The 25,861-nt window shown below is 39.8% G+C and overlaps 1 protein-coding gene across 3 annotated transcripts in view; it reads left to right on the forward strand.

The window, feature by feature from the left end:
• KIAA0368 (KIAA0368 ortholog) overlaps positions 1–25,861 on the forward strand; it is a 61,371-nt gene that overhangs the window by 26,980 nt on the left and 8,530 nt on the right. For all 3 annotated transcript variants that reach the window (XM_021379606.1, XM_021379605.1, XM_021379607.1), the window contains exons 16-38: positions 851–974; positions 2,707–2,787; positions 3,530–3,758; positions 4,248–4,339; positions 6,091–6,225; positions 7,784–7,949; positions 8,345–8,517; positions 9,020–9,121; positions 10,555–10,678; positions 11,697–11,842; positions 12,820–12,874; positions 13,582–13,696; positions 14,657–14,722; positions 14,991–15,108; positions 16,845–17,012; positions 17,887–17,966; positions 18,722–18,827; positions 19,790–19,837; positions 20,810–20,931; positions 22,008–22,158; positions 23,034–23,099; positions 24,871–24,960; positions 25,065–25,131. In XM_021379606.1, the coding sequence (XP_021235281.1) occupies positions 851–974; positions 2,707–2,787; positions 3,530–3,758; positions 4,248–4,339; positions 6,091–6,225; positions 7,784–7,949; positions 8,345–8,517; positions 9,020–9,121; positions 10,555–10,678; positions 11,697–11,842; positions 12,820–12,874; positions 13,582–13,696; positions 14,657–14,722; positions 14,991–15,108; positions 16,845–17,012; positions 17,887–17,966; positions 18,722–18,827; positions 19,790–19,837; positions 20,810–20,931; positions 22,008–22,158; positions 23,034–23,099; positions 24,871–24,960; positions 25,065–25,131 (2,624 nt within the window). The remainder of the gene's footprint in view (positions 1–850; positions 975–2,706; positions 2,788–3,529; positions 3,759–4,247; positions 4,340–6,090; positions 6,226–7,783; positions 7,950–8,344; positions 8,518–9,019; positions 9,122–10,554; positions 10,679–11,696; positions 11,843–12,819; positions 12,875–13,581; positions 13,697–14,656; positions 14,723–14,990; positions 15,109–16,844; positions 17,013–17,886; positions 17,967–18,721; positions 18,828–19,789; positions 19,838–20,809; positions 20,932–22,007; positions 22,159–23,033; positions 23,100–24,870; positions 24,961–25,064; positions 25,132–25,861) is intronic.

A 25,861-nucleotide genomic window follows, 5' to 3' on the forward strand; every position in this document is an offset into this window, starting at 1 on the left:
GAAGGGGTTGAGCAGGGTGGTCTATACAGGTCTCTTCCAACCTAAGCCATTCTGTGATTCTATGCTAATGATCAATTGTAGTCACAAAGTAAAATGTGTCACGATGCATCTGGCCACCTTTACAGTTGCCATAATTTTTTTTCCTGGCTAATTTGTGGCAATCTGTTTTTGTCTTGGGTTTGTAAAGAGTCTGAAACATGCTTGTGTGCAAGCTGCCATTTTCTGCTGAGGAGCAGGTGAATTGTTAAATTAGAGTAATCATTTCATTCACAGCTATCTGTTCTTGTCGTTTAAATGTCTTTTTTTTCCAACTTACTTAATTGCTCCATTTCTTATTTGCGCAGCTGTTGTATAACTAAGGAAAGTTTAGCAACAGAGCAAGCAACAGTGCAGTTTGTTGCAGTTTATCACTGAACTGTCAACACTGTTTTAGGTGTTGATCTTCAGCTAAGCAGGGAGCAGTAAACCCGGTAGGTGTCAGCTGAAGCTTGTAGATAGGAAGTGATGAGGAGGTCTTCCATCCTGTCCCCTCACTTGGAGAATCCAAGTAGGAAGATGGGAAAACAAGGAGATGGGAACTGGAATCTGATCGTGACCATTAGCAGGATGTAAAGTGCCTGGTCCAGTCCATTTTATGGCAGCCACTTGTCACTGCCTTTTTTCTTCCCCCTCTCTATAATAAATTGTCTAAAGTTCTGTTGCATTCTTTTTTCCATCTCGTTTCAGAAAGGCATTTCTCATTTTAAAACTGCTCGCTTTTGCTCAGCTTTGAGATCTCATTGTTCATTAAGGACGGTTGTTCATTTATTCTGTGCACATAGTGTCTGTTTCTCATCTTTTCTTCTGAAAGGCGGGAGGAGGTACACGGAGAAGCCCAGCGGGTGCTGAGAACATTTCCTGGTAAAAATGAAAAGGAGAGTTCTGGGAAGCAGATGCCTTCCTTCCCTGAAATGGTTCATTATATTCAAGAGAAGGTACAGTGGTTCTGTCCTACTAAATAACAAGACTGATGCTTAGGCATGTAATAAGGGTGATATTTCCCATCCCTATCTCCATTTCCTCTACGTCCTTCAAGGAGCAGAATTAGTTAAGATCATAGCAAAGACCACATATAGCATCACAGGAACTGTAATGCCCAAGTCAGCGCTCATGGTTATCTTCCACTGGCAATAATTGCAGGAGACCCAAGCATTAAGTGACATGAAAACTGATCTTTTAACATTATTTTGCATTGATATTGCTTGTGCCACGCATCTTCTGCACAAGGAAGCAAGTGTTAGGGGTGACAATCCAGCATGTTTAACAAACATTCTTGGAGGGGATAGAAAGCTTACTCTGATTAGACCAGAGAAATATAATATTGTGCATAAAACAGAAAAAAGGTACCAGGCTGAGAAAGAAAGATACTGGAACAAACAAGGAAGTATGCTTTACTGACTTGAAGGCTTGGTTGTTCATCTTCACTGCAATTAGTAAAACGAATGGCTGTACAAGTAATGTTTTGTAACTTTTCAGGACTCCAGGAGAATGGTATGCCAAAAACAACACCACTGTTTGCACTCAGAAACTGCCTGGGAGGTGTTGACAATCTAGTTTGCATTTTTGTGGATAGTACCTCTAATAAGCTTAAAAAGTATACAGATGTTGTGAAGGTTCTCTAACAGTACCTTCTTTGTTTAATCTATCTGTTGTTCAATTTTTTAAATTATTTTTTCTAAATGTAAGAAGTATAATTTTCAAGAGATGCGTGACAACAAAACTCTCTCAGATGAGGAGGTACTTGTGAAATTTTGTACTCTGCTGGCATTGTACTTTGTTGGTGTTTGAAGTGTTTGAAGGTTTAGGTAAATACTTGCTGTTATCCAAACTGCTAGTTATTCAAATAGATTTAAAAAAAGAAAAGTTTTAGCACTAGTAAGTGCCTATCTCATGTAGTTATTTTTTAATTTTTTTTTAAATTTCCTTGACATTTGCATTGTCACTAAGTAACAGTGGGGATCAGCCTCGTTTAATCACTACAGAGAAAAACAAGATTCCCTCTCACCTGGGCATATTTTAAAAAGTGATAATTTCGAGCCCTTTTCAGGTTGTCCTTTCATGTCCTGAAGATACATTAAAAAAATCTTTGAGGTAAATTCCTTTGGTTAGTTTTAAGTGTGAAGTTTCACGTAATATGAATAATGTGAGTGTTGGAGGTATTTGTATAAGTGGCTTGGCACAGCAGGCCAAGATGCAAAATGACTTTCCTGCATGAGTTACTGTCATCCTTCTCTTCCTCTTTGCAAGTTGTGTTGTAAAGAGTAGGATCTGCTGAGTGTGGAAAGAAACCCACTTCTCACAGAAATCTTCTGGTTGGAAGTTTGAGGTGTTCTATTTCTGAATTTTAAAGCACGTTCTTTTTTTTTTTTTCTTTTCCTCCACTGGGAGCAAAGAATGATACTGTTCCTCCTCAGGCCTCCCCTGCAGCTCCCTCCTCATGAATTCAGAATTTCCACTTTGAGTTTTGGCAGGGAAGTAAAAGTGATGGACCTGCAGTACACTTTAGGTCGCCTTTTCAAGTGCACTGTGCCATTATTGTTCTCATGTACATTTTCACTTGCTAAGCGGAAGATAAACAGCTGCATCAGCAAAATTTCGTTGACCATTCCAACGTCTTTGCTGTACGTGGGTCTGGATGTTCCACTCTGAATATACTCTGTTGTTTAGGCCTCTCACCGAATGAAAACTCCAGCTAAATATATGACAGGAACTGCAGCCTTGCCTTTCAATCCTGCCACGTTTGGAGAGGTAATTCTGCATTTGCTTCCTTGGATATGTTCACTGTTATTTATTTAGAGGAATGTAAGAAGCTAGTAGTTAGAAGGCACCTCATGTTCCAGAATTCCCCATATAATCAATTTTGGGGGTTAATTTCTCCTTATCTTATCCCTCTGTCCTTTAATAGAGTTCTGAACAGAATTTTCACAGGGTGCTTGGAGGAGTGTTTCTGTGAGGGCTGTCCTACTGCCTTCTGAAGCAGACCACCTAGCACAGCACGTTCTCAAAGGAAGAAACTGGCAGTCCTCTGCCTAAGCCCTCACTATGTTCCTTGGGACTGTTCATTTCATAGCAGATTGCCTGGCTTCTCAACTTGAGATGGAAATTCAGATGTGATGCAATATCTGTGTTAGTAATGCACTGAGTTGCATTTGGATGCATGCCTGATTGGTACTGGGTACAAGCTGACCAGCCTGCAGGCAGGTTGCAACAGCTTATAATAAACAAAAACTCTATGATGAACAAGTTGCAGGAATTGTAGGATTGTGTGCTTATACAAGCATATTGCAGGAAGTGATCTTAAGATTTCTTGCACTTTGTATATGCACCTGTATCGTTGCTGACTGTTCTGTCTCAAGTCTATTAATTATTGTCTTGTTTCAATTATGTTGAATGTAGCCTATTCCTTGCTCTTCTTTCATCATCTTCTTAGTTTCCCAAGTGCTCTTGTATTCATTCATAAGGATCTTTTGTTTTTCTCTGCACCACTTAGATAGTCCTGTACCTGCGGATGTGTCTCGCTCACAGTGCAGGTGTGGTACCAACCTCACAGAGCTTGGCAGATATGCAAGACCATGCCCCAGCCATTGGACGTTACATAAGAAACCTCATGTCTGGCAACCACATATCTTTCTCTTCCTCCTCTTCCTCCAAAAGTGCAGAAACCAATCCTGTACAGATATATATTGGCCTACTTCAGCAGCTCTTAGCTGGTGTTGGAGGTAAGAGCACCATCTTTATGAAGTCGTTCATTACAAATGAATGCCAATTACTTTGAATTGCAGAGTTGCAACACAGACTATGTCCTCTTCAGTGCAAACTTGTTCTCTTCTATGCTTTTGCATAGGTGGGAGACAGTAGGGCAGTGAAGTCTCAGCAGCAGTTGACCTAGTCTTTTAAAATTGTGAACCCACTGTCTACTACAGTGTCCTTGCCAGTGAATGTTGTCTTCCTCATTCTGATAACTATATATCTGTGACAAATGTCATCTTAAAGCACTTGAATGCCTTTAGAAAAAGATACTACCACAGTGTTTGCTACTATTACTTTGTCTAATATCTCTAAGAAATACAGTACCCTAATATTATGTGGTGTTTGTTATCCCTAGTGAATTGCAAGGAGGTACTTTGGCGTGCCTGATACATCTTGCAGCTTTTTGTTGCAGATTGTTCGATTCTTGTAAATAACCTGATTCTTTAATTCCTGTTTAGGTTTGCCAGTCATGTATTGTCTTCTGGAAGTTGTTTCAGTGTATCCAGAGAAGCTGGCCACCAGATTTGTAGACAAAATGGATTGGATAAGGGTGTGTTGAAACCTGTTGATTTTGTTTATTTTTTTTCTCTAACTTTTTTTCCGGGGGGCAGGGAGGGAAAATATTGGAGGCATTCAGCATTAGCAAAATCTAGCATTTTCCCCTGGTGAAATGGAGTCAAGTCATGCACTTAATTTCAAATACGTTATTTCTACCTGCAGTGAACACCAACTCATTCAGTGTTATATAGAGCAGGGTAGGAAAAGGTATTTTTTTGGTTCTTTGATGTTATTGATTTTGTTCATTTACTTACGCGTTCTGGGTAATGTATGTCAGTGATCCTCCTAGAACAGTCAGTCAATATTTCTTTTGATCAGAGATCTGTTAAACAGCAAAAGAAAACCAAGAACAAAATTCTGCAAGTTTTTGAAGGAACTATATAAATGGAAATGTTCCAGTTAGAAGATTTAAGAATCTTATCAGAAAATGAGATGCATAGGTCCGTAATTGTTTTGGAGCCTGTCCTATGGAGTGTTGTTTTTGTGTTGTTCGTTTTTTTTTATTAGCTCCATACAAGGAGTTGGTAAACTGAAGCCTACTGGGGAATAAGTCAAAGAGAATTCACCTTTGTTTGGATTCTTTTCATTTTTCTGTTTAAGCATCCAGGATTTGCTAACCTCTTGCAGATTGCCACTGCTTCGTTTTGGGGAATCTCTCAGCAGAAAAACTTAGTGTTCTAATAACTTGTCCTAGTGAAACCTGTGCTGCACTGAATGCAGTTTACTTCACCTCATTTAAGTGCAAATATGATCCTCAAAGAATAGGGTTAAAAACATTCTCCTATTCGTTATTGCTTCTCATTTGCAGGAAAGCCTTTTTCTTTGGTCTCATATCCATTTGCAAGCTTCTAGGGATGGTAACTGATATGACCAAGTTTCCAGTTGTAAATCATCCTTTGTGATTTCACTATGCCAAGTGGAAGGAACAGTTCCAGGAGCTTGTTAGAAGTCAGCAACATGATCTGATATGTGTTTTCAGCTGAAATTGGAGTTATATTTCAGGAGCCTGACAGATCTCGTATCTTGTTTGTTGTTTTTTTTTTCACTTGGCTCACATCTATATTAGTTCTGGTGATCTAAATCATTCAAAGCTTAAAGTATGGGATTTTCACACGAGTGTGTTGCATTATACACACAATCTGACCTTTGCCATTAGTTTCATCTTATCAAATAACCCGAGGCTTCAAAAATTCAACCTTTTAACAATTTAAATGACAAACAATCTCTAATACAAAACGGACTAATTTTGCACTGTGATCTCCTCAATGCTCTGGTTTTTTTTTATGTCACTATTGTATTTAAGTTGTTTAACCTCTACAGGTTTTTTTCCATTTGATTAATAAAAAGGAAATAGAAGCCTGTGGTAGCTTGGGGAAAAAAACAGTGTCTTTGTGGTTCTGTAAATTGGGTGGGCTTTCTTGTTTATTTGTTTTTTAAGTTCTGTGTGGATGTGAAGTTTGGAAGCTTTTCTTTGAAAAGAAAAGAAAGTCAGCTATTTATCTGAGAGTTAGTGAGTAGCCCTTCTGGGGCTACTGGTAATATTCCTGCTAAAAGTTAATGTGTAATTAATGCTTTGTATTGAGTCCTTTGTTTCTTACTAAATGACAATACTCTAAATTTAAAGAATTAAATGCTCCTTATGCCACTGCATGACTGTTGTAGCTGTAAGTTTTGGAACTCTGCATGAACAGACTGTTTAAGTAGTTGATTCCATGTTTTGTTTCTTACTAAAAACTCCCGCAGAGCCTGATGAACACAAACAAAGAAGAAATGCGTGAGCTCGCTGCCCTGTTCTATTCTGTAGTGCTGTCTACAATGTCTGGAAATGAGCTTAGGGCCTCTGTGGAGCAGCTGATCAAGATGACAAAAGACAATCATGTAACTACCTTCCTTTGTCTGCTTCCTGCTGGGCTTTTCAGTGTCATGTAGCTGATGGGAAATCTGAACCTCTTACAGTGTGTTCAGGATGTATTAGCCTTAATCCGAGTGTAAAATTAACTAGCTGGCTTCTAGCTGGGTGTTTGAAGGGATTTTTGCTGTAGGTGAGTGGAACAGATCTCTAAATAAATTAATCCCTGAAGCTGTTGTTCAGTTTAATAAGAAGGTTTTTTGAGACACTTCTCATAAAGTAGAGCCAGTGCAGTCACACACTTACCGGTTTTATCCCCTTGGATGTATCTTGTTTCATTGAATGGTAATAGATCAGGCTACTTATCACCAACACTTTCCTAATTCCGTATTTGTGGGCAATTTGAGGCACCCACAGGAGGAGGAAAATCTTTGCTTCTTACTCATTCTCCCCTGGCTAAGCCACAGGCCCTACACTGCAGCATCTCATTGCATTGGGTGTTGGTTGAAACCCAGATGTTTCTCACCCCCACAGGAGACTGCTCAGCAGCCCTCCACCTCCCCTAGCAATGTCTCCCATCCACTTGGTGGCTTTCTTTCCTTATTCATCCATCTCCCTCCCCTGGGCCTTATCTTTCTCCTTTTTTTTTTTTTTTTTTTTTTTTGCCACTTAGAGAATGGGGAAGGATCTGAGAAAACTTTTCTGGAGAGATGAATAAGGGGCGTATTTCTTTGCCAATGTGTCCTGAATTCTGAAAGTGTGGGAAAATACCGGTATTTCTAAGTTGAATTTCCCCAAAGCTTTTTAATCTCATTTTTTCTGTGGAAGTGAGTGAGACTCTGTTTTACATTTCAGGAAACAGACCAACGCTGACAAGAAGTTTTGATTGCTTTGTGTGTTAATTAACAGTCCTGGTTTGAGTCTTTGAAAGCGCTCTGTGAGCCAAAGCCACTTCATTGCACAGCTGTACATAGGGTGCAGCTTCTGCAGTAGCAAAGCTGTCTCCTTTCTTCGCAGTGGTCTGCTTACCAGTGGGCCTTAAAGCCATGGCTGGTTTCCTGTAGACCCTGGCTTACAGTGAAGAGGAGTGTAATCTCAGAACAACAAAATGGAAGGTGTTAGCATGCATTTCTGCTGGTTTCTTGTGAATGTACAAAAACAGTTCAGTCTGTGCTGGTAAAGGTGGCAGAGATCTTCAGTGACTCAGTAAGAACTGCAGTGTAGGTGGGCAGCTGAAGTGCAGAGGGGAAAAGGACCCACCTAGATAAGTCTGTACTTATAAATTATGAATTGATGTTATTTATTTATTTTGTCTAGCCTCCAAGGGAACACTTAGGAATGTGAGGTCTGGTGCTAAATTCTGAATCTGTCCTCCTGAATCTTGGAGAGTTTTGTTAATTAATCCTAAAGGACTCCATCAGAGAGCACTAGCAATATCAAATTCTTGTTGTATTACATGTTAGAACTCGGCCTTCTTCAGGGTACCTTCCCAGCTGGCTCATCTGTGTGTGTTCTTAATCATTGCTTTGTGGACAGTGTTACTTACTTGGAAAATGAGATTCTTTGCACTGTTGATGTTGTCTGTAGAGCCCGGAGGTCCAACATGGATCCTTGTTGGCTTTGGGATTTACAATAGGAAGGTACTTGGCCAAAGGGAAAATCAAAGCAACGGAACTACATGACATAGAACAGCCAAACACTGCAGTCATGCCGGAACAAGAGCAGCTCATAAAGACAACGACAGAGACAATAGGTAACTTCCCACCTGACACTTTGCTGCATGTAACAGTTGTTTGTAAACTGCCCCAGGCTGAGGACTTATCTAAGATACTCAGCCTGTAGATGCTATTAATCCTGAGTTCACTTTGTATGATAGAATGTACAGCCTATAAAACTACCATGTGATTAGGTGTATGGACATAACCCTTTTCAGTGTGAATTACATGGACTTTTAGCTCACTGACCAACATAGCCCAATGAGGAGTGGTGCCACTGCCAAAACTCCTTCCGGTGTATTCTCTCCTTTTGATTTTGTTGGAGCATAGTGCTTCCTACCAGCTGTAAAGAAAATAAACGCCTTGCTGCTTGCTTACTCTCTGTTAGATAATAAAACAAAATCTAAGTCATCCTGTTTACTTTCTCCTGTAGGTTCTTTTCTGGACAGCACCTCTCCCTTCCTTGTGGTGGCCTCCTGCACGGCTCTTGGGGAGATTGGCAGAAATGGCCCCTTGCCAATCCCCAGTGAAGGCACCGGCTTTACAAAGCTGCAACTTGTTGAAAGCTTACTGGCCCGAATCCCTTCTAGCAAGGAAACAAATAAGGCAAGATTTTGTAACGTTGTTATGGTTCTTGTTCATTTCTGGAATGCTTTACCAGTGCAACTCAGTCCTTTTTTTTAAAAAAGTTACTGTTGAAGGTGTTTGGACTAAGACTAATTGTTGGCTTCGGTGAGTCAGATTTTGAATAAGCTTTTTCAGAATATCTGCTGTTGTCTAGCAGTTGTTTGCATATGCTTTCTATACTCCCAAGTAGGAGCTTATGGGATGAAAATTATGAAAAGGGATAATTTTAATTCAAGGAAAATGGGAGTATATTCTGGAGAGTAATTGTCAAATATAACATGACATTTATTTTGGTCTGTGTCGTATGGAAAACTGTTTTGGAAGAGAGGAGCAGCAATTGACTAATAAGTCTGTTGCATGTCTAACTTCAGGTACTGTAAGTGAAACTTTAGGAAGAAGGTGAGAAGGAGAGGTTTGAAAATGTATCTTCTGGACTTACAGGAAGATAATGTGATTGTTGTTGATTTTCTTTGTATTTAAGATGAAGGAACGAGCAATACAAACATTGGGTTACTTTCCTGTGGGAGATGGAGATTTCCCTCACCAAAAGCTACTGTTGCAAGGTTTAATGGATTCTGTGGAGGTGAGAAACTAGCAATGCATTGTTCTTCAGTATTTCTGTTTGAATGTTTTTCTGTGTATTCTGGAGCCAGGTTTACAAAGAAGCTGTCATCTGTAGCGCTTCTAACTTTGTTAAAGCTGGCATGAAGTAGAGAGCTGAGATAGGTTTGGGTCATGTAAAATTCCAAAATGTTTTATGCCGTGGTTTAAAAGCTTGCTTGCTGACGTCTGTGCCCCAGCCTTTGAGATCAAGTATGTGTCCCTGGTTCAAGGGGACTACTTTTACACATAAAATGTTAAAAGCTTTTAGTAGTGAATCCATAAGTCTGTATTTTGGCATTCAAGTGTATCCTACAAGGCGGTAATATAAATACATGTTCTTTTTCATCAGACGTACATCCGCTGGTGTAACTCACTTGAATTAGAAGCTTTATTTATAGGAAGATCTGTTGTCAGCCTAAGTCCACCAGTAGTGCACTGCGTTCTTTCACAGTACTGCAGAGCTGCTGTACATATTCCAATATGCCAGACTGCAATGTCAGGGAGATTTTTAGTATCTTTCTTTACAGCTTGTTTTTATCTTTCTTCCTTGTTCATACTCATGTAGAATTCAGCATAGTAGAAGCATCTATTGAGTATGAAACAGTCTGAATTTGCAGAGTCCTCCAGTTTGATGTGATCAAACAAGCAAAAATAGTAAGAACATTGTGTACACATCTACAAAATCATATTTTTGAGTGCTTTGTTTATGTCCTACATCTGCTCAGGGATGTTACAGCTTCCTTTATAAAATATGTACTTGAAGGGGGGAAAAAAAAAACAACTGAAAAACAGTTTATCTTAGATTGCAGGAACCTAAAGGCTTGCTTGTCCAAATTACATGAGCATTTTGTACTTCCAGGGAGTAAGGATCTAAGAACTGATTACCACATCAGCAGATGTGGTAATCAGTTCTTAGAGATAAAGATTCACCACAGAGACTGACAAAAAGTTGGCAGAATTCTACACATTCTGTTCCTCAGGGCTTAGGGAAATAATGGAATGAGTACAGAGAAGCCAAGCAAAATATCGACTGAATTGTTTTCATGTGGAAAAAAAATGGTTCATCTCTTGGAGTCACAGTAGATTTTGTGTATGACTGGTGATCTTGTTCAAACTTTGTTTTGATCCTATCCCTGATTTTTTTTTTCTATTCTTTCTTTATTTTAGAGACTGGCAAATTCTTTGCTTTAGCTCTTACCATTCATTTTGAAGTGTTTGACATCAGCACTGCTTTCATCAGCTCCAAGGGATCTAAGTCACTAGATAGTCTTAGAAGCTCACCAGAAGTGTGATATTGTAAATTAGTGCTGAATACTGGAGCTGAGTAATAGGCTGTGGGTTTTTTGAAATAAGGGCCCAAATTTTTGGTGTTCATTTGGTCAGTAGTCATTCAGGCTCTATTGTGTTTCTTAGGCCAAACAAATAGAACTGCAGTTCACTGTGGGTGAAGCTATTACCAGTGCTGCTGTAGGAACCAGCTCAGTGGCTGCACGAGATGCGTGGACAGTCACAGAGGAGGAATATATTCCTGCCCCAGGTACGTCTTCCTTATACAAGGGACTGGGTTGAGAAATGTGAAATCTCACAGCTGTGGCTTAACACTGACTTTATCTGTAGTGTTTGATTAATAGTGGTAGAAGTAAGAGACATTTCAGTCTGCACTTTGCTCTGCGTTCTGCAATACTGAGTTGTAAACAAGTTGTTTCACCACTTCAAGTCTATCTATTCAAAGGGTAGATGTAATATATGAGAAGGGGTAGATAGAAGACATTATTTCATGTGATTTTTAAATAGCGTCTTTATGAAATCTAGTTAATTGTCACTCAACAATGCATTTGTTTTTTCATTTTGGTTTCCATTGCCGAGTTAGTTTCACGTTTAACCAAAACCTTTAGAAATTGCATTTTGAAGACTGCATTGGAAAATAGGATTATAAGATTAAATTGCAAGTCCTTTTCCAACAGCTTGGACTGATATTATGAAGTGACCGTTAGAGGCAGTAGGTGGAGCAGTTTAAGGACTCAGATTCAGTGTCAATCAAAATATAAGCTTGACAAAATGCTAGCTCTGAAACAGACCACTGTGCAGGTCAGCCTTAGACCTGAAAACATGATTTAATGTTGGGACAGTGGCATTAAATCTCAAGTGAACACAAAGCTGAGCATGTTCAGAGTGGGGCAGAACCAAACCCTGCTTTTGCTCCAAGATTTTTGAGTCTGAACACGCACACACTTTAAAAATAAAAATTAAAAAAAAAAATAGTGCGGTGAATTGTACCCAGTATGAGTATTTCTGTACTCTTACTCTTCTGGGCCACAGGCACTGTCATGAATGGTTAGGAGAGCTCTCTTTGGAGTTTCTTTTAGGAGAAACAGTTTCTCAGAAACTACACTGTATATTTTTTGTTTTGAATAAGCAGAAAATAAGGTGTCACCTGTTACTCAAATGAGCATAGGTTTTATGTTGCTGCTACGTGTTGTATGGAAATAAAAAAAAAAAAAAAATGCATGGCTGACTCTAATTCCCTCCTTTCCTTCTACCTTCCTTTCATATAGATCTGAAGGTAAATGATGTGGTTCCCTGGGTTCTAGACCTAATTTTGAACAAGCACATTATCAGCCCCAACCCACATGTTAGGCAAGCAGCTTGCATCTGGCTTCTGTCAATGGTGAAGAAGCTGAGTACACACAAAGCAATTAAGGTAAGGAATGTGTCCCTTTCTTGACACTGGCTCCTCATCTCTGTTTTTGCTGCTTGCCTCCTTTCTGTCCACTTCTTTACTCTTTGCTTCTATTCACTTCCATTGCCTTTTTATCCCCAGGGCTGCTGCAGTCCTTACTGAGGTCTTTTTGAGATATGGCTTATCTTTTCTAAGTAGGGGAACATCATAACTGTCAGATGAACAAAGCTGTTTAGCATCTTTTCAACATCTGGCTTGCACTCAAGTCAGAGTATGCTCAGTGTAAGTCCGTTTTATAAGATGAAGAAATATACTTCTTAGGAAGAAGAGGTAGATATCAGTACATTAACTAGGATTTCTTTTGGAAAATAGTAAAAGGATGTTTAGGAGGGGAAGAAAGTGAAGAACTAGGTGTAATTTCTTGAATTTACTTGTTTCACAGAATTCATCACAACTTTGTTAGCTAGCAGAAGTTGCATGTTTCATGTACTCAGTATTTTTGGTTGTGGTTTGTTTGTCTGTGATGAGTCACAACCTGTGAAAGTTTCTATACAAGGAAGTACTTAAAGCATTCCCAACCAAAAAAAAAAAAAAGGAAAAGCATTCTCAACCAAAACATCTTTTCCTACATAGAGTTACTGTGATACTACTCTGATCTAACAGTGTATATTGTGGGAGTGGCAAAATCCTCTAGTTTGCTGATGGCCCTTGCCTAAAGGAAGCTTCATTTGTGCAACATTACCGCTACATATTAAACGAGGAAAAGAAATTATGTGGTTTACTAATAACATGGTAGCTATGAAAAGGTGCTGGGCAAATAACTTGCATTCTGTGGAAGACAGCTGCTTACCAGTCTGAAAGGATGATGCTTCGTGCAGCTCAGATAGACAGCCGTACTGATATGGTTACCTCTGTTTATCTGTTAGGGACTGCCTTGAGACCAGATAAAGGATATTAAACCTGAAATAAAAATAATATCCCTCTTTCTCATTTTTCAGTCTCACCTCAAGGATATTCAAAGTGCGTTCGTTTCAATTCTGTCCGATAGTGATGGTAAGTGCTACCACAACAGTTTTGTCTTTTCGTAAGGTCTTAAAAAGACAAAGGGAATCTTCAACAGACAGAAAGTCACCTTCACCCTCTCTGTCAGTGAGCATTAAAATGTATCTGTAAAAAAGAAAAAAAACATTAATCACTTCTATTACTTCAGAAATTTTCTTTCCTAAATCTTGTAGAAAGGAGAGGCAGAGTATAAATATACTTCTGCATTTTCTTCTACAGGCTGTAATAACATAAACTGTTCAATTTGCTGCTTCTGCTTTGCTTTGAGCAGAAGTATCACAGAGTTCTATATGGACAGCAACTCTAAGCTGTCTTTAAGCTAAAAATGTTTGACGAGTGGACTAATCAGATCTCACCAAAGTTAAAAGAAGGAACTATTTGCTGAAGTTCAGTTCAGGGGCCTGTAGCATGTCTGAATAATGGCAGCTCTTTGAATGCTCTCAGCTATTTTGGAACCACCAATGACAGTGTTAATATGAAGATGTCACTTAATTTATGGGCTAGAAGCAAGTTGCTGCTTCAGAATCTAACGCTTGTCTTGCCAGACTAGATCTGCTCTGAAATGAAAAGCTGTGGATGGCAACACATAGCTTTTGTTTTTTAATCATGTTTTTTTTTTTGTTGGATCTTGTAATTGAAGTTTGTTTATTACTATTCACATGCTTATCTTTAATTTCACTTTGTGAAATCTCTTGCAGAGCTTAGTCAGGATGTTGCTTCAAAAGGTCTTGGGCTGATATATGAACTAGGAAGTGAACAGGATCAGCAAGAGCTAGTCACCACGCTTGTTGATACCCTTATGACTGGGAAAAGGTACAGTGCACCTCAGAGTACTCTAAGCTACATATCTGATGGGAACCAAAATGTGCCTCTTTTGTGTGAGAGGGATGTTTTGTGCTTGGGAGAAGCCACTATACACATACTGCCAGGGAGTCAAACTGAGATATTTCTTAGTTCAGCCTGGGTTTATTCTGAGTGAAGCTATTCCAGTTTTGTTCTATTCTGAATTTAACAAAGCTACCAAATAATGATTCAGTCCTGATTCAAGCGGTTCAAATCAGTTTGGGTTTGGTTAGATTTCGTACTTGCTGCACTGTGTAACTGCAAAGGACAGTGAGCTCCTGCAGCAACTCTAAACATCACTAAACAGTATCACTGTTGTGGAAGTAGTGTCTTGCTTGTGTCAAGCATGCATTTTGCTAAGGAGAATTGTTAATTGTCACATGTCTACTTAAGTGCAAAAAAATTGTGGTGTTACAGAACTACTGGCTGTTAATCATGTTGAGTCTGTGTTGGAAGTGCTCCCTAACAGCCTTCTCCTTTCTAACTTGGTGACAAAAACCTAATCTGCAAGTGTGGGGTGATGAACAGAAGGAGATCAGATGTATGGGAATGTTTTGTTTTCATTCTGAAGTAGATGTGCTTTCCATTGATGTAGCTTGCTTTGGTCTGAAATAAGAAGCCATCATTCAGTGTTTTGACTTAAGTCTTTGCTGTGTAGTCAGAAGCTAACTTTCTGTCATGTCTCATTAACTTTACACGTGATGTAGGCTAATGAGATTCCTTGCAGTGTGTGGCTTTGCACTTCTGTATATTGTCTTTTTTTTATTTTGGTTGATTATTTTTTATTTTCGTGGGCCTGGAACTGACCATCCTAGAAAGGATGGGAAGCTGCTGAATAATAGGGAAAAACAAATTCACTTGCTCAGGTAGTGTGCAGTACATGCAAGTATAGTGTTTGGTAGGGCTAATACTGGACCTCTTTTCCAATAGAGCCAAACATGAGATGACTGGAGAAACTGTGGTGTTTCAGGGTGGCTTGAGCAAAACCCCAGATGGGTAAGTTTATTGGCAGTGGTCAATAAACCACAGTGCTGAAACAGTGTTTGTCTTCCTTGTAAATCTGTTTCCTATATTGTGTTTCTTTATTCCTCCTTATTCTGTAAGTTACTGCAGCTATTTTGTTGTAGAACAGACAGGTATTTTCACTTCTCTCTCCTTCTGCTTTGGGCAGTGATTTGAGTATAGTGTTAGCTATTACGGTATTTCTTCAGCTAAAAGTAGTAATTTCCCTAAAAATAACTGATTTCTCTTCTGCTTTTCAAAGTCAAGGTCTTTCTACGTACAAGGAGCTTTGTTCACTGGCCAGTGATCTCAATCAGCCAGACCTGGTGTATAAATTCATGAACCTGGCCAACCATCATGCCATGTGGAATTCTCGGAAGGTAATTTACTGCTTTCATATCACTTCCATTCTTTCTGTGAACTGCAGAAACAGTGACTGCGTTTCTCTCACAGCAGTTCTATGATCCATGGATAACTGCATGCGAAAGCCACGTGTTGGTGCTTTTGTGTCTTGTTCAATGCAAATTAAGCAGCATGAGAAACAAGTTTAGATTACTTGAAGTTCTTATAATATAATATTGGTATCATAGGGTTTATATCATCCTGTATTCCACTGTGAACCAGCTGTGACCCTTTCTTATTGCTTTTTGAGTGTTTAGAGGTGAGATTTTGATGTGTTTGGACAGTGAGACAATATTTCCAAAACTGGGTGAATTTTCGCATGCTAAAGAAAATGAGCTTTGTTACGTAAGAAAGCAGAACAAAAATTGTTCAGCAGCTGGTTGCTAGAAACCCAGTTGAAAATACACTGTTTAACCAATGTTGCCAAAATAATGTCATTTTTTAACTTAACAAACGATAAAGCCTTGGTATTTTAGAACTACTGGGACCCTTAGCAAATCAGAAGACTACTGGACCCATTTCTTGGGGTAGGGCAAGAAAGCAGCGTAGTAAATGTTAAGTACATGTTTTAGAGCTCTAGCTTGGCAACTTCTTTTTCAGTGTTTTTTCCGAAACATAGGAGGAAGTTGTTCCATCCCTGGGAGCATGCAGAGCACCTCTGATGCTCTTTTATGTGGAAAATACCAAGTAGGCCACATCTTCTATATTGCACCTTTCATGCTCTTTTGTGCTCCTCACCAGAGATTTTGAGTCTCTGAGAAATGCTACTTAATGCAAAAACCAAGCAACAGAATTAGCTTCAATCCGGTGTTTGACGAGTCAGCACGTCCCTCAAGACTTCCCACTCTCAACACTGGGGCACCTCTACTGAAGAGTGAGGTGGAACAAGCTTTGCAGGACCTTGCTAGGTGGTTCCTTGCAGATCACAGCAGTGGTCCTGTCTGTGAGTTTCTTTTCTAGACTGTGACCCAGACGGTATGTCCTATCCTGTGAAATTCAGAAACTGAGGTTTTGAGTGGCAGCTTTTGACATGGCAAGACAGGAAATGTAGATGAAGTCACCACAGGCTGTCACTGTACTGCCATTATTGAGCAGTTTCTTTTCAAGCTAACCTACCAAATTCCATGATGCTTCATGGGTGAGCATCAGTTCCACTGTGTCATAATTGTCAGTAGTGCTCTGTTGGAAAAAAGAGAGTATAAAAGAATGCTTGAGTTTAAAGTAAACAAGGCCAGATGCAAGCCAGTGATCCCCAGATATGTAAGTTGCATGGTTAAGATAAGAAGTTTTTTTTTTTAATTTTTCAGTTCCTAAGTTATTCTGGATCTTCTGAATGCAGCAAAGTTGAAGGGAAGCAGTAGCCTTCCTTCAGGGAGAGCTTATTTTGGAAAATCGTACTCAAATCCTTACAGTTGTAATTTTCTACCAGAACTTTGGCAAAGAGTATCTAATAATATTTTGAAATAAAGGTTGGAGGGTGTGTGGTGGGGAGGGCTGAAGTGGAAGTATCTTATCTACCGATTGTGACTGTCTGCTTGAGATATCTATGATACTGTAGCATTGACAAGAGCTTGTACTGTTATTGCTCTTGTCCTTTTCTCTTGTTATCTAAACTGTCAGTCAGCTTTGCCACTGACTGTGGTGTGTGCCCAGCAGCAATAACAGAATGGGTGAGTAAATGGTTTCACTAGATGTTTTCCTGTCATCGTTTCAGGGTGCAGCTTTTGGTTTCAATGTGATAGCTACCAAGGCTGGAGAGCAGCTGGCTCCGTTTTTGCCCCAGCTTCTTCCCCGGCTTTACCGTTACCAGTTTGACCCCAACCTGGGCATTCGGCAAGCAATGACCAGCATTTGGAATGCCTTAGTCACCGACAAATCAATGGTGAGTGTGCTGTGAGCAACAGTGGTGGGTTCCTGCTAACCCAGGAGTGTTTCAAAGATCCTTGTAGGAAAGCCATATCTTATGAAAGGAGGAACTGTGTAGAAAGGGATTAGACATTGTCCTCAAGAAACATATGGTTGAATCTAAGGATGAGGTGGAGAACACACACAGGCTTTGTGCTGCCTCTTGATTGTGAAAGAATACTGTAGACTTTGTGTGGCCAATGTTAAAGTTGGACTGACTTTATACTGAATGTGGGGTCTCTCATCACTGATATTGCTTTGATATTGCATATGAGAAGTTCTTTAGATGTCATTATAGTGGAAGATGCATCCCTTAGAGCAAGAACATCTAAATGTGGTTCCTCAGTTTTGAAGTGGGAAGAAACCTACGGGAAGAGATTGTTCCATCAATTTGAGGTTAACTCCTCCCAGGCATGTTTCAGGGTTAAGTGACTTCTTAATATGCCCTTACTCCGCATCTGAAAGAACTCAAACTGGGTTTGCAAATCGTTTTTCCTATCCAGGTTGATCTTAGTGTGAAGTCCTTGAGTCTGATCCTTCAGCAAAATACAACTGCTTCTCCTGTAATGCGTGTTTGGTGCTGCATCTAAACAGTTTTGTTGAAAAGGACTGAGGAACTTCTATTTTTCATTGTGGTCTCTGTTGCAGCACTAAGCCCTGAAGCAGTGCAGAGAACGGCACTTCTAAAGCAAAGTCAAAATGAACTTGCACAGAGTCAGCTCTGGCAAGCATTGGTTCATCTGCTGTGGCTGAAGTCAAGTAATATTGTCCATTAGGATCTTTCTGCAGAGTGCACAACAGATGCGTGTTCTGAGCTTGTCTCATGTATATTCCTTTCTTTTTAATTGTAGGTCGATAAGTATATGAAGGAAATTCTTGACGATTTGATCAGTAACCTAGTCAGCAATCTGTGGAGAATCAGGGAATCCAGGTATTGCTTGGGAAAGTAATAGACTTCTCTTTGAACTCTTTTCTTTACCACAGACCTGCTAACCTGAAGAAGTCTGTGGGGGAGGAGGAGGTCTCCTTCTGTCAGGATAAACCCTGGTCTTGGAGTTTGCACTTGAAGTGTTGTAAAGTCTTAAAGCAATTTTGTTCATTGAGCCTGAAAATTTGTATTGCATGCCATTTGATATAATGTTAAACAGCATTCCCCAAAGGAGGAGCTTTCTGCATGCAATGTTTTTGGCTATCCGTGGACCTGAAGTATTGATTAATATTAGAAAATATTGGTAGTTTGTCTATATATGTACTTGACAGCAGCGCGCTGCTTGAAAGAGCATTTTTAATAAACTGTTTTTTATTTATATCAGTTTATGGTTATGCTGTTTTGAAAACTTCCATTTTCTTTCAGTTCCAGACTTCAGGCCATTGTGGTTTTTTATGCTGTACTTGGAGAAAAGAAATTTCAAACAATATCCTAACTGGAGTGTTTTCAACAGCAATTTTTACTACAGGAGCCTTTTTTTTACTGCTGTCGCCTGTTTCAGATTTCACCTGTCTAGCTGGATGTTTTTCTCCTCTGCTAAAGGACACATTCTTATAACAGAGATGTAGGGCTTGGGGAAAATAAGAAATGTAAAACAGTTTTCTTTTTTTTATATCATTTACTTGTATTTACAAATATGTGTATACCCATATGAAAGAAATTCACCATGTGATGGAAATGAAATTGCTTGTTTGCAGCTGTCTTGCACTGAATGACTTACTAAGAGGAAGGCCTTTGGATGACATTGTAGACAAGCTTCCAGAGATCTGGGAAGTTCTGTTTAGAGTGCAAGATGACATTAAGGTAATGGAACTGGAATCTTCAACAGAAAGTAGTGATCAAACTCTGAGGCGTTTAGAAGAGATTCTTTGAGAAATTGTGTTGAAGCTAATGGGAGTTCTGTTTTAAGGAGACTGCAGGTTCAGGCCCTTTGCAGTTAAAATTTCCATGCTCTCTTATAAATTATATATGTTTTTCTCATGTTTTTAAGTGCTAGTTTTCATTCCTGCTGTCCTTGCTCTTGAAGGTTCAGCTTTTTTTTTTTTTTCTGGATATAAAAGAATTCCTAAATATATTCTCAAGTATAGAAACATTTATTTTGGACTGCTTGTGTGCATAAAAGCCTTGTAGTTAGGAAGTCAGAGTCCTTGGGTCCTTCCATGCTTGAGCTTGTGTTTTCTCTGGATCCAGATTTTCCAGCTAAAGCAGAACTGGACTGTTTCCCAAACTGTGCTGTGTACCAGGAAGTTGCTAATATACTAGTAAATACACTGTGTTCAGAAATGTTCTGGGGCAGTCAGACCAGCTGGCACAGAACACTCTGCCTTACTGCTAATGAAATATATTAGCCTTGAAAACAGATCAGCTATCTGCATGCTGCCTTTTGGAATGGGTTCGTGGGACGCTAATTCCTAAATTTTACCTGGAAAACAGACTTTGGGAAAGTCTATTTGTGACAGGCCAGAATTCTTCTGAGAACATCCAAAGAAATTACTGATGTCAGTGATTGTGTGTCAGTACACAGGAGTTTTGCTCAATACTTGTTAATTCTTCAGTGCAGGTAAAGTGTGAATCTGACTGGTAGTGGTTTCATGTGCCACCAGATCAGATTTTACTGTTTACTTGCTGCTTTGAAATTTCTTTGAAAGTTTCTTAGCGTCAGCCGTAAATATAGTCTTAACTATACTGGTGTTATACTTATTAATCAGTGTGCATTGTTATATAGAAGCTATAAAACTAGTAAAAATGTTATTTGTTTATTTTAGGAGTCTGTGCGAAAGGCAGCAGAACTAGCCTTAAAAACCTTAAGCAAGGTAAAAATCTCATCTTGTCATTTGCACACACATGTATGTATGTTCTGGATGTCTATAATAATCACTCCTTTCAATCCCTCCGGGAATGGCCTTTTTACTACAGGCTGTTGTCTTGGAGAAGTGTCTAGAATAAGACAGAGTGATAAGCAGGACGGTCTCTTAAAAGGCAATTGTAATAAGCTTGGCCGCATACTCCTATGTACTTTTGTTGATGCTGGTGGAGTTGTGATGTTTGAGGCTAATGCAATGCTAAGTTCTGTACAGCCAGAGGAGGGAGATACTGAATTGGTAGTTCCTTCTCCTAGTCTTCTTTTCCCCATTTGGGGATGAGGTTTAAGGAAACATTTTGTAGCTAACTGCAGCAAGATGTACCTGACCAGGCCCGCTAAAACCTGATGTGAAATACGGTAGTCCAGTCTGAACTTTGCTGTTTGATGCAATTGCTGACAAAATATTTCTGGGATAGTCCGCATGTCACTTAATGTTCTGTTTGGTATTCTTCTAAAAGGTCAAATCAGTGGAAATGGCAACAGATCATAAGAACAGTGTTTGAAATCATAACTTTCGTGATGTATGCAGTATGAAATTCCAATGACAAAAGTGGTGCTCTGGTCCCAACACACTGCTGTTACAGTAGCAGAATCTGCTCTGACATGGGGTTTGCAGCCAGGTCTTGCGGAGCAGTGGAATCAGTGTGGCTGAGAAGGGCTGTCCCTGTGCTCAGAGATCATTTAGTGCACCTCCATTCAGGTGCAGATCAACACCTCTTAGATGCGGCTCTGAATTTGCCTTTTCTGGAAGCTGACTGTAGCTGAAGCATCAACGCAGTTTAGGGTCTGAATACTTTCTGGAGAGAAGAATGGACACGTAGCAGAGCTTGGGTTTCTTCTGTTTGACTTAAGAGGTGCTTTAATTAAATAGAAAGCAGGAAATTTTTACATACTTGCAACAGCAATTCTTGTCTGTCTCCAGGTTTGTGTGAAAATGTGTGATCCCTCCAAAGGAGCTGCAGGTCAGAAGACAATAGCTGTATTGCTCCCTTGCCTCCTAGATAAAGGAATAGTCAGCACAGTTGCTGAGGTCCGGTCTCTCAGGTTAGTTTTGCATCCTGCAGTCTTGCTGGGTTGAAGCTGTGATTGCTGGTTGAATATATGATTTGGGCATGGTGGGAATGGGTTGATGGTTGGACTAGATGGTCTTAGTAGTCTTTCCCAACTTTGATTCTATGATTTGTCCTGAGGATACCCAGCTTATTCACCTGACTTGCAGAACATTCTTTGTGTTTGAAGTCACAAATTTCTCCCCAAAACAACCTTCATACTGAACCCTTTTCTCACTGAGTTCAGACTGGGAGCTGTATGTATATTTTGGAAGCATCTTATTTAAACAAATGGAGGCCACAGTATTAACTAGTTACGCATTTTGGCCTTGAAGTATCTCACCTTTCTGCAGATGTGCAGATTCATTGCACAGGAGAGAGTTCTTTTGTCCTGGTATAAGTGGCAAACTGATCTGCAAGTGTTTTTTTTTCTGCTTGAGATTGTCCTACAGAGGTGGCATCTCATCTACTTGTAAACAAACAAACAAAAGAATCCCATGATAATTCCTGGAAGAGACAGGTCTTATTTCATGTCTAGCTGTGAGTAATGACAGTACACGTTACAGAGGCAGCTGCGTTTGGTCAAACTGTTCAGATACGTGTATGCCATTTAATGGTTTAATGTCCCTTGCTATGTTGGGCGTTCGCATGCTTGTCACTTTGTAACCTTATTTATTTCTTCATTTACTTCAGACCTGGAGCGCAGCTGGTCTCCTCGGAAACAATTTTCTCTTACTGACCATGATTACCTAGGAAGGTTAGAAAGCTCCAAACAAACAATAATGAATTTTTCTTAGTTTTTCTTCATGCTTTGTAAAGTTTTGAAAGCACTGTCAAAGTGCTTCTAATCTAAAACTAGTCTAAGCAATCTCCATGCAAAGCATAGAATCACTTGGAGGCTTAGGGCTAGGATCTGCTACTACCTAGTCAGAACAATGTATAGATGCAGGTATATTGCCATACCTGTGATCTGAATCGGCCATTTTTTAGTACTGTATTAAAGTATACCAGAGATTTATCAACAAAAACTGTATGTTTCTGTGCTGATTTTTCCCTTTGTTCTTCTTCTAGCATCAACACTCTTGTGAAGATCAGTAAAAGTGCTGGATCTATGCTGAAACCTCATGCACCAAAACTTATCCCAGCCTTGCTAGAGGCCCTGAGTGCACTGGAGCCTCAGGTCCTCAATTACTTGAGTCTCTGTGCAACAGATCAGGAGAAAGTAAGTGCAGGTGTTAATGGGAATTATCAACAGAACAAAAATAGCGAAGATCTAAGTTTCATTGATTCTGTTTGTGAACAGAAAGTAGCAGATTTGATTGAGAGGTAGAAGTGAAGTAGAATAGCTAAAGGATTACTAAAAGAAATTAATCACTGGAATCTGGATGGACAGGTTACTGGTTTTTTTTTTTGGTGGGACAAGGAAGTGTTGGGATTTTCTTAGTCCCTAGATTTCCACATATTTCGAAAAGTGAAGAACAACCTTGCTAAGAAGTATTCTTAAACATCACTTCAGCTCCATATGCAACTGTGAAACAGGCGAAGAGTCTAATAATGTACCTGTACTGTCAAACTTTGCTACTGCTTTTCCTAGGGGTTTAATTGCATGACTTCTTCTTGTAAAATGAATTAGAAGGCATGCCATAGCAGTACAGGCTGGAGCTGGATATTTTCAGCAGTGTCCTTTTAATCTTTCTTGAAGAACCATATTAATCAGTCATAGCCTTCTGGGTGAGTAACTGAAACCCTGCTGTTCAGGAGCAAATTGAGCAACTTTTATTGTGGGAAGAGGAAAGGAGCAAACTCTGCTATTCTGTCAACTAGAAGGTAGTGAACAATAGGACAGAGTAAGTCTGTTTCTTTTTTCCCTTTTCTGTCTGTCCATCATAACAGAATTATATAGCGTACCTCCTGTATTCTGACTACAACATCCAGCAGTCTATGAAAGAGAAAGCATTTACAATTTGTACAAGTAATCACTTTTTGCCTGGATATATCTGAAATGGATTTTTGGCTTGAGTTTGAGTTATACCTAATGCTGGCCTTTCCACTGTTTTCAGGTTGAATTAACATTTTCTTTTTTTTTTTTTTTCTTAGACTGCAATGGATAGTGCCAGACTTAGTGCTGTCAAGTCATCTCCCATGATGGAAACTATTAACATGGTAATTGTTTGATTCAGAAAGTTTCTAGTTTAAGATATATGGTAGAAGAAGACTGGGAATCGAAGTAGAAGATTTTACAGAATTTCTCTTCAGGCTTTATTATCTCCATGTGTGTAGATGCCTGTTCATCTTTTTCACATGCTGATTTGTCTTATCCGGTACTCCCAGCTCCCATCAGTTGTAAATGGCTGTGGCTCCACTTGGAATCAGGGAGGATGTTTTGCCACCTGAGAGCCTGCTCTCTTTGATGAAGAGGGTTTCTTACAAGTGCTTTTCCTTGGATGGGAGCTCAGCTGATTCTGCATTTCACTTTTTGCCATTTCTCTTAATTAATCTCTAGCCTACAGTTTGACAAAAAAGCTGCTCACCTAGCCTCAGGTTGATGGTAGTCATTATTCTTCAAACACAGATGCTGTGTAGTCCTTGCCTTGTGTTGCCTTAGATAAGCTCACCTGGACATTGACTGTGCTTTAGATGGTGGAAATGTTTAGAAAAAAAGTACCATTCACAATGAAAGTACTGTCTGTAGCTGGTGTTTGTTGCTATAGTTTGCTGCTGGAGGAGTTCCTGATGCTGAGGCACTGTGCTGTAGGATTCGGTGGACCTTCCTGACCTAACAACCTATCTGTTTCTAAAGGAAAGGACTCCCCTTTTTCTGCTTGGACACTTCATGCAGTCAGGGACATAACAGCAGGCAAGGATGTGTGAGCACTGAGCAAGCTTTAGGAGAAGTGCGGCCAACAGAGCTGTTCTCTTCACTTGCAGGAAGAATAACAACAGCAAAACCTCCTGCACATAACAGCATTTGGAGCTGTTGGGCCTCTGTGCCAGAGAGAGCTGCACTTTGGTGTCAGGTGGAGTGCTCTCTATAAATAGTGTGTGAAGTGGTTGAGGATGAAAGGCTCCATGTAAAAGTGTACTCATGGACACCCTGCAGGCTGGAACAGCTGCTGCTGTCTCTCCCCTTGGCCATGCCTCTCCTCCTTCAGGACAGTTGTGCTGTTCTCATCAGTGCTTGAAGTTTGTTAGGGAAGGGATGAGACAGTGTGTCTTCCCTGGAGTAGCATGAACATGTTCTGGTTTGTGAGCAGCCTTCTCTATTCCTGTGTGTTCTGGGGCTGACTGGGAGATGGTGGGATGTGTCCTTGGAAGTGGTATAGTGGATTGTTCCTTTCTCCCTTCACCATGCTGGGCAGTAGGGGAAATTGTTAGGAAACTTGACTCAGAAGCTCAGAGGTTAACTTCAGTTAATGTATGATCCTTGAGTTTGCTAGGGGGTGAATCTCCCATCTGCAAACAGTGCTTCACAGTGCTGGTAACCTGAGACTTGTTTGCTCACAAGCATCATATGCACAAGTGATTAGAAGTTATATCAATAATATCTCTCAAACTTTTGTGGCTTTTTTCCACTTGTTTGCCTTCTCTTGTTTGAAATTTGACTATTGCCATTTCATTGTCTAGTTAGACCATGTTACACTTTCAGGCAATCAGGACAAATGTTTGTTTCTTTTCTTTCCTAAGATAGGCACCCCTTTGCACCTCTTCTTTTCCAGTCCAAAAGGAATTCTTGCTTTTGTGTTACTTTCAGCTTTTGAAAAAGCTAGAGTGCAGGAACATATTGATTCCAGCAACCAGTAATTTCAGCAGGGTCACTTCTTCACAGACCCAGGACAATACAATCTGTATGTGGTACAAGATACATTATACTGCTTTCAGATCAGCTGAACCCTGTCGCATTCATTTTTTTTTTTTTTTGTCCCTTCCCTTCTAGAGTTTGCAGTACTTGGATGTTTCTGTCCTGAGTGAGCTGGTTCCTCGACTGTGTGAACTAATCAAAAGTGGAGTAGGCCTTGGCACAAAGGTATGCCTGGGATTTTAATAGACTTGTACCTCAGCAAGTATTAACAGTAATAACCAGGTGCTAATATATTTTCTTATCTTTTGTTTTCTCTTGTAATCTTCTAGGGAGGCTGTGCCAGTGTAATTGTATCACTAACCACACAGTGTCCCCAGGACCTAACACCTTATTCAGGTAGGGTTTGTTTCTAGTGTCAAGTTTTAAGTGTTTTTAATTGCTGCTTCATAGGTAGTGTTTCTTCACTGTTCACCTTTGTTTTTTATCACAAGAATGATCCATTTTTTTGTATTTTCCTCAGAGTTGTTTGAAGTTGTATTGTGTGTGAGATAGGGATGCTGGGTTAGATCTGTGGGATGTTGGATGCATCACCAAGCTGGAAGAGGCTGAGAGAGTTCCCCAGTGCCCAGGAAGAACAGATGGAAATTTGTCTCTAGACCTTTTAGGAGCATGGTAACAGTGCTTGTGTTAGTGTAGTGCTGTAAGTAAGCACTTGTTTCTTCACTTTGAGCTACAGAAGTACCATAAAGAGGGACCTAGGTCCTGTGGATCTTAATCTTCTCTTTACATTGAGTTTTTGTATTGCCAAATCACAACAAAGAAAGCCTCTCTGCTGCAAAGTAGGAAAACAACTGAATAGTTGATCAGCTAGGGTGCTCGTGTCAGAGCATCATGTCAAGATGTGCAGGCTGAGGGCAGCAAAACATCAGCATTGGCTGAGCCTTGCTGCCACCAAGAGGTGTTTTATGCTTTGCACTCGATTAAACATGGAACAGATAGATGCATAACCCAGCAAACGTGGAGAGTGAGAATGTGTAAATGCATATGATCTAATGAAACACAGGCAGTTCTAATTCTTGTCACAGCAATAAAAACGTGATACATCTGACAAAGTGAACTCTTCCAA

The sequence above is a fragment of the Numida meleagris genome, chromosome Z (genome assembly GCF_002078875.1).
Source record: "Numida meleagris isolate 19003 breed g44 Domestic line chromosome Z, NumMel1.0, whole genome shotgun sequence".
Lineage (NCBI taxonomy): Eukaryota > Metazoa > Chordata > Aves > Galliformes > Numididae > Numida > Numida meleagris.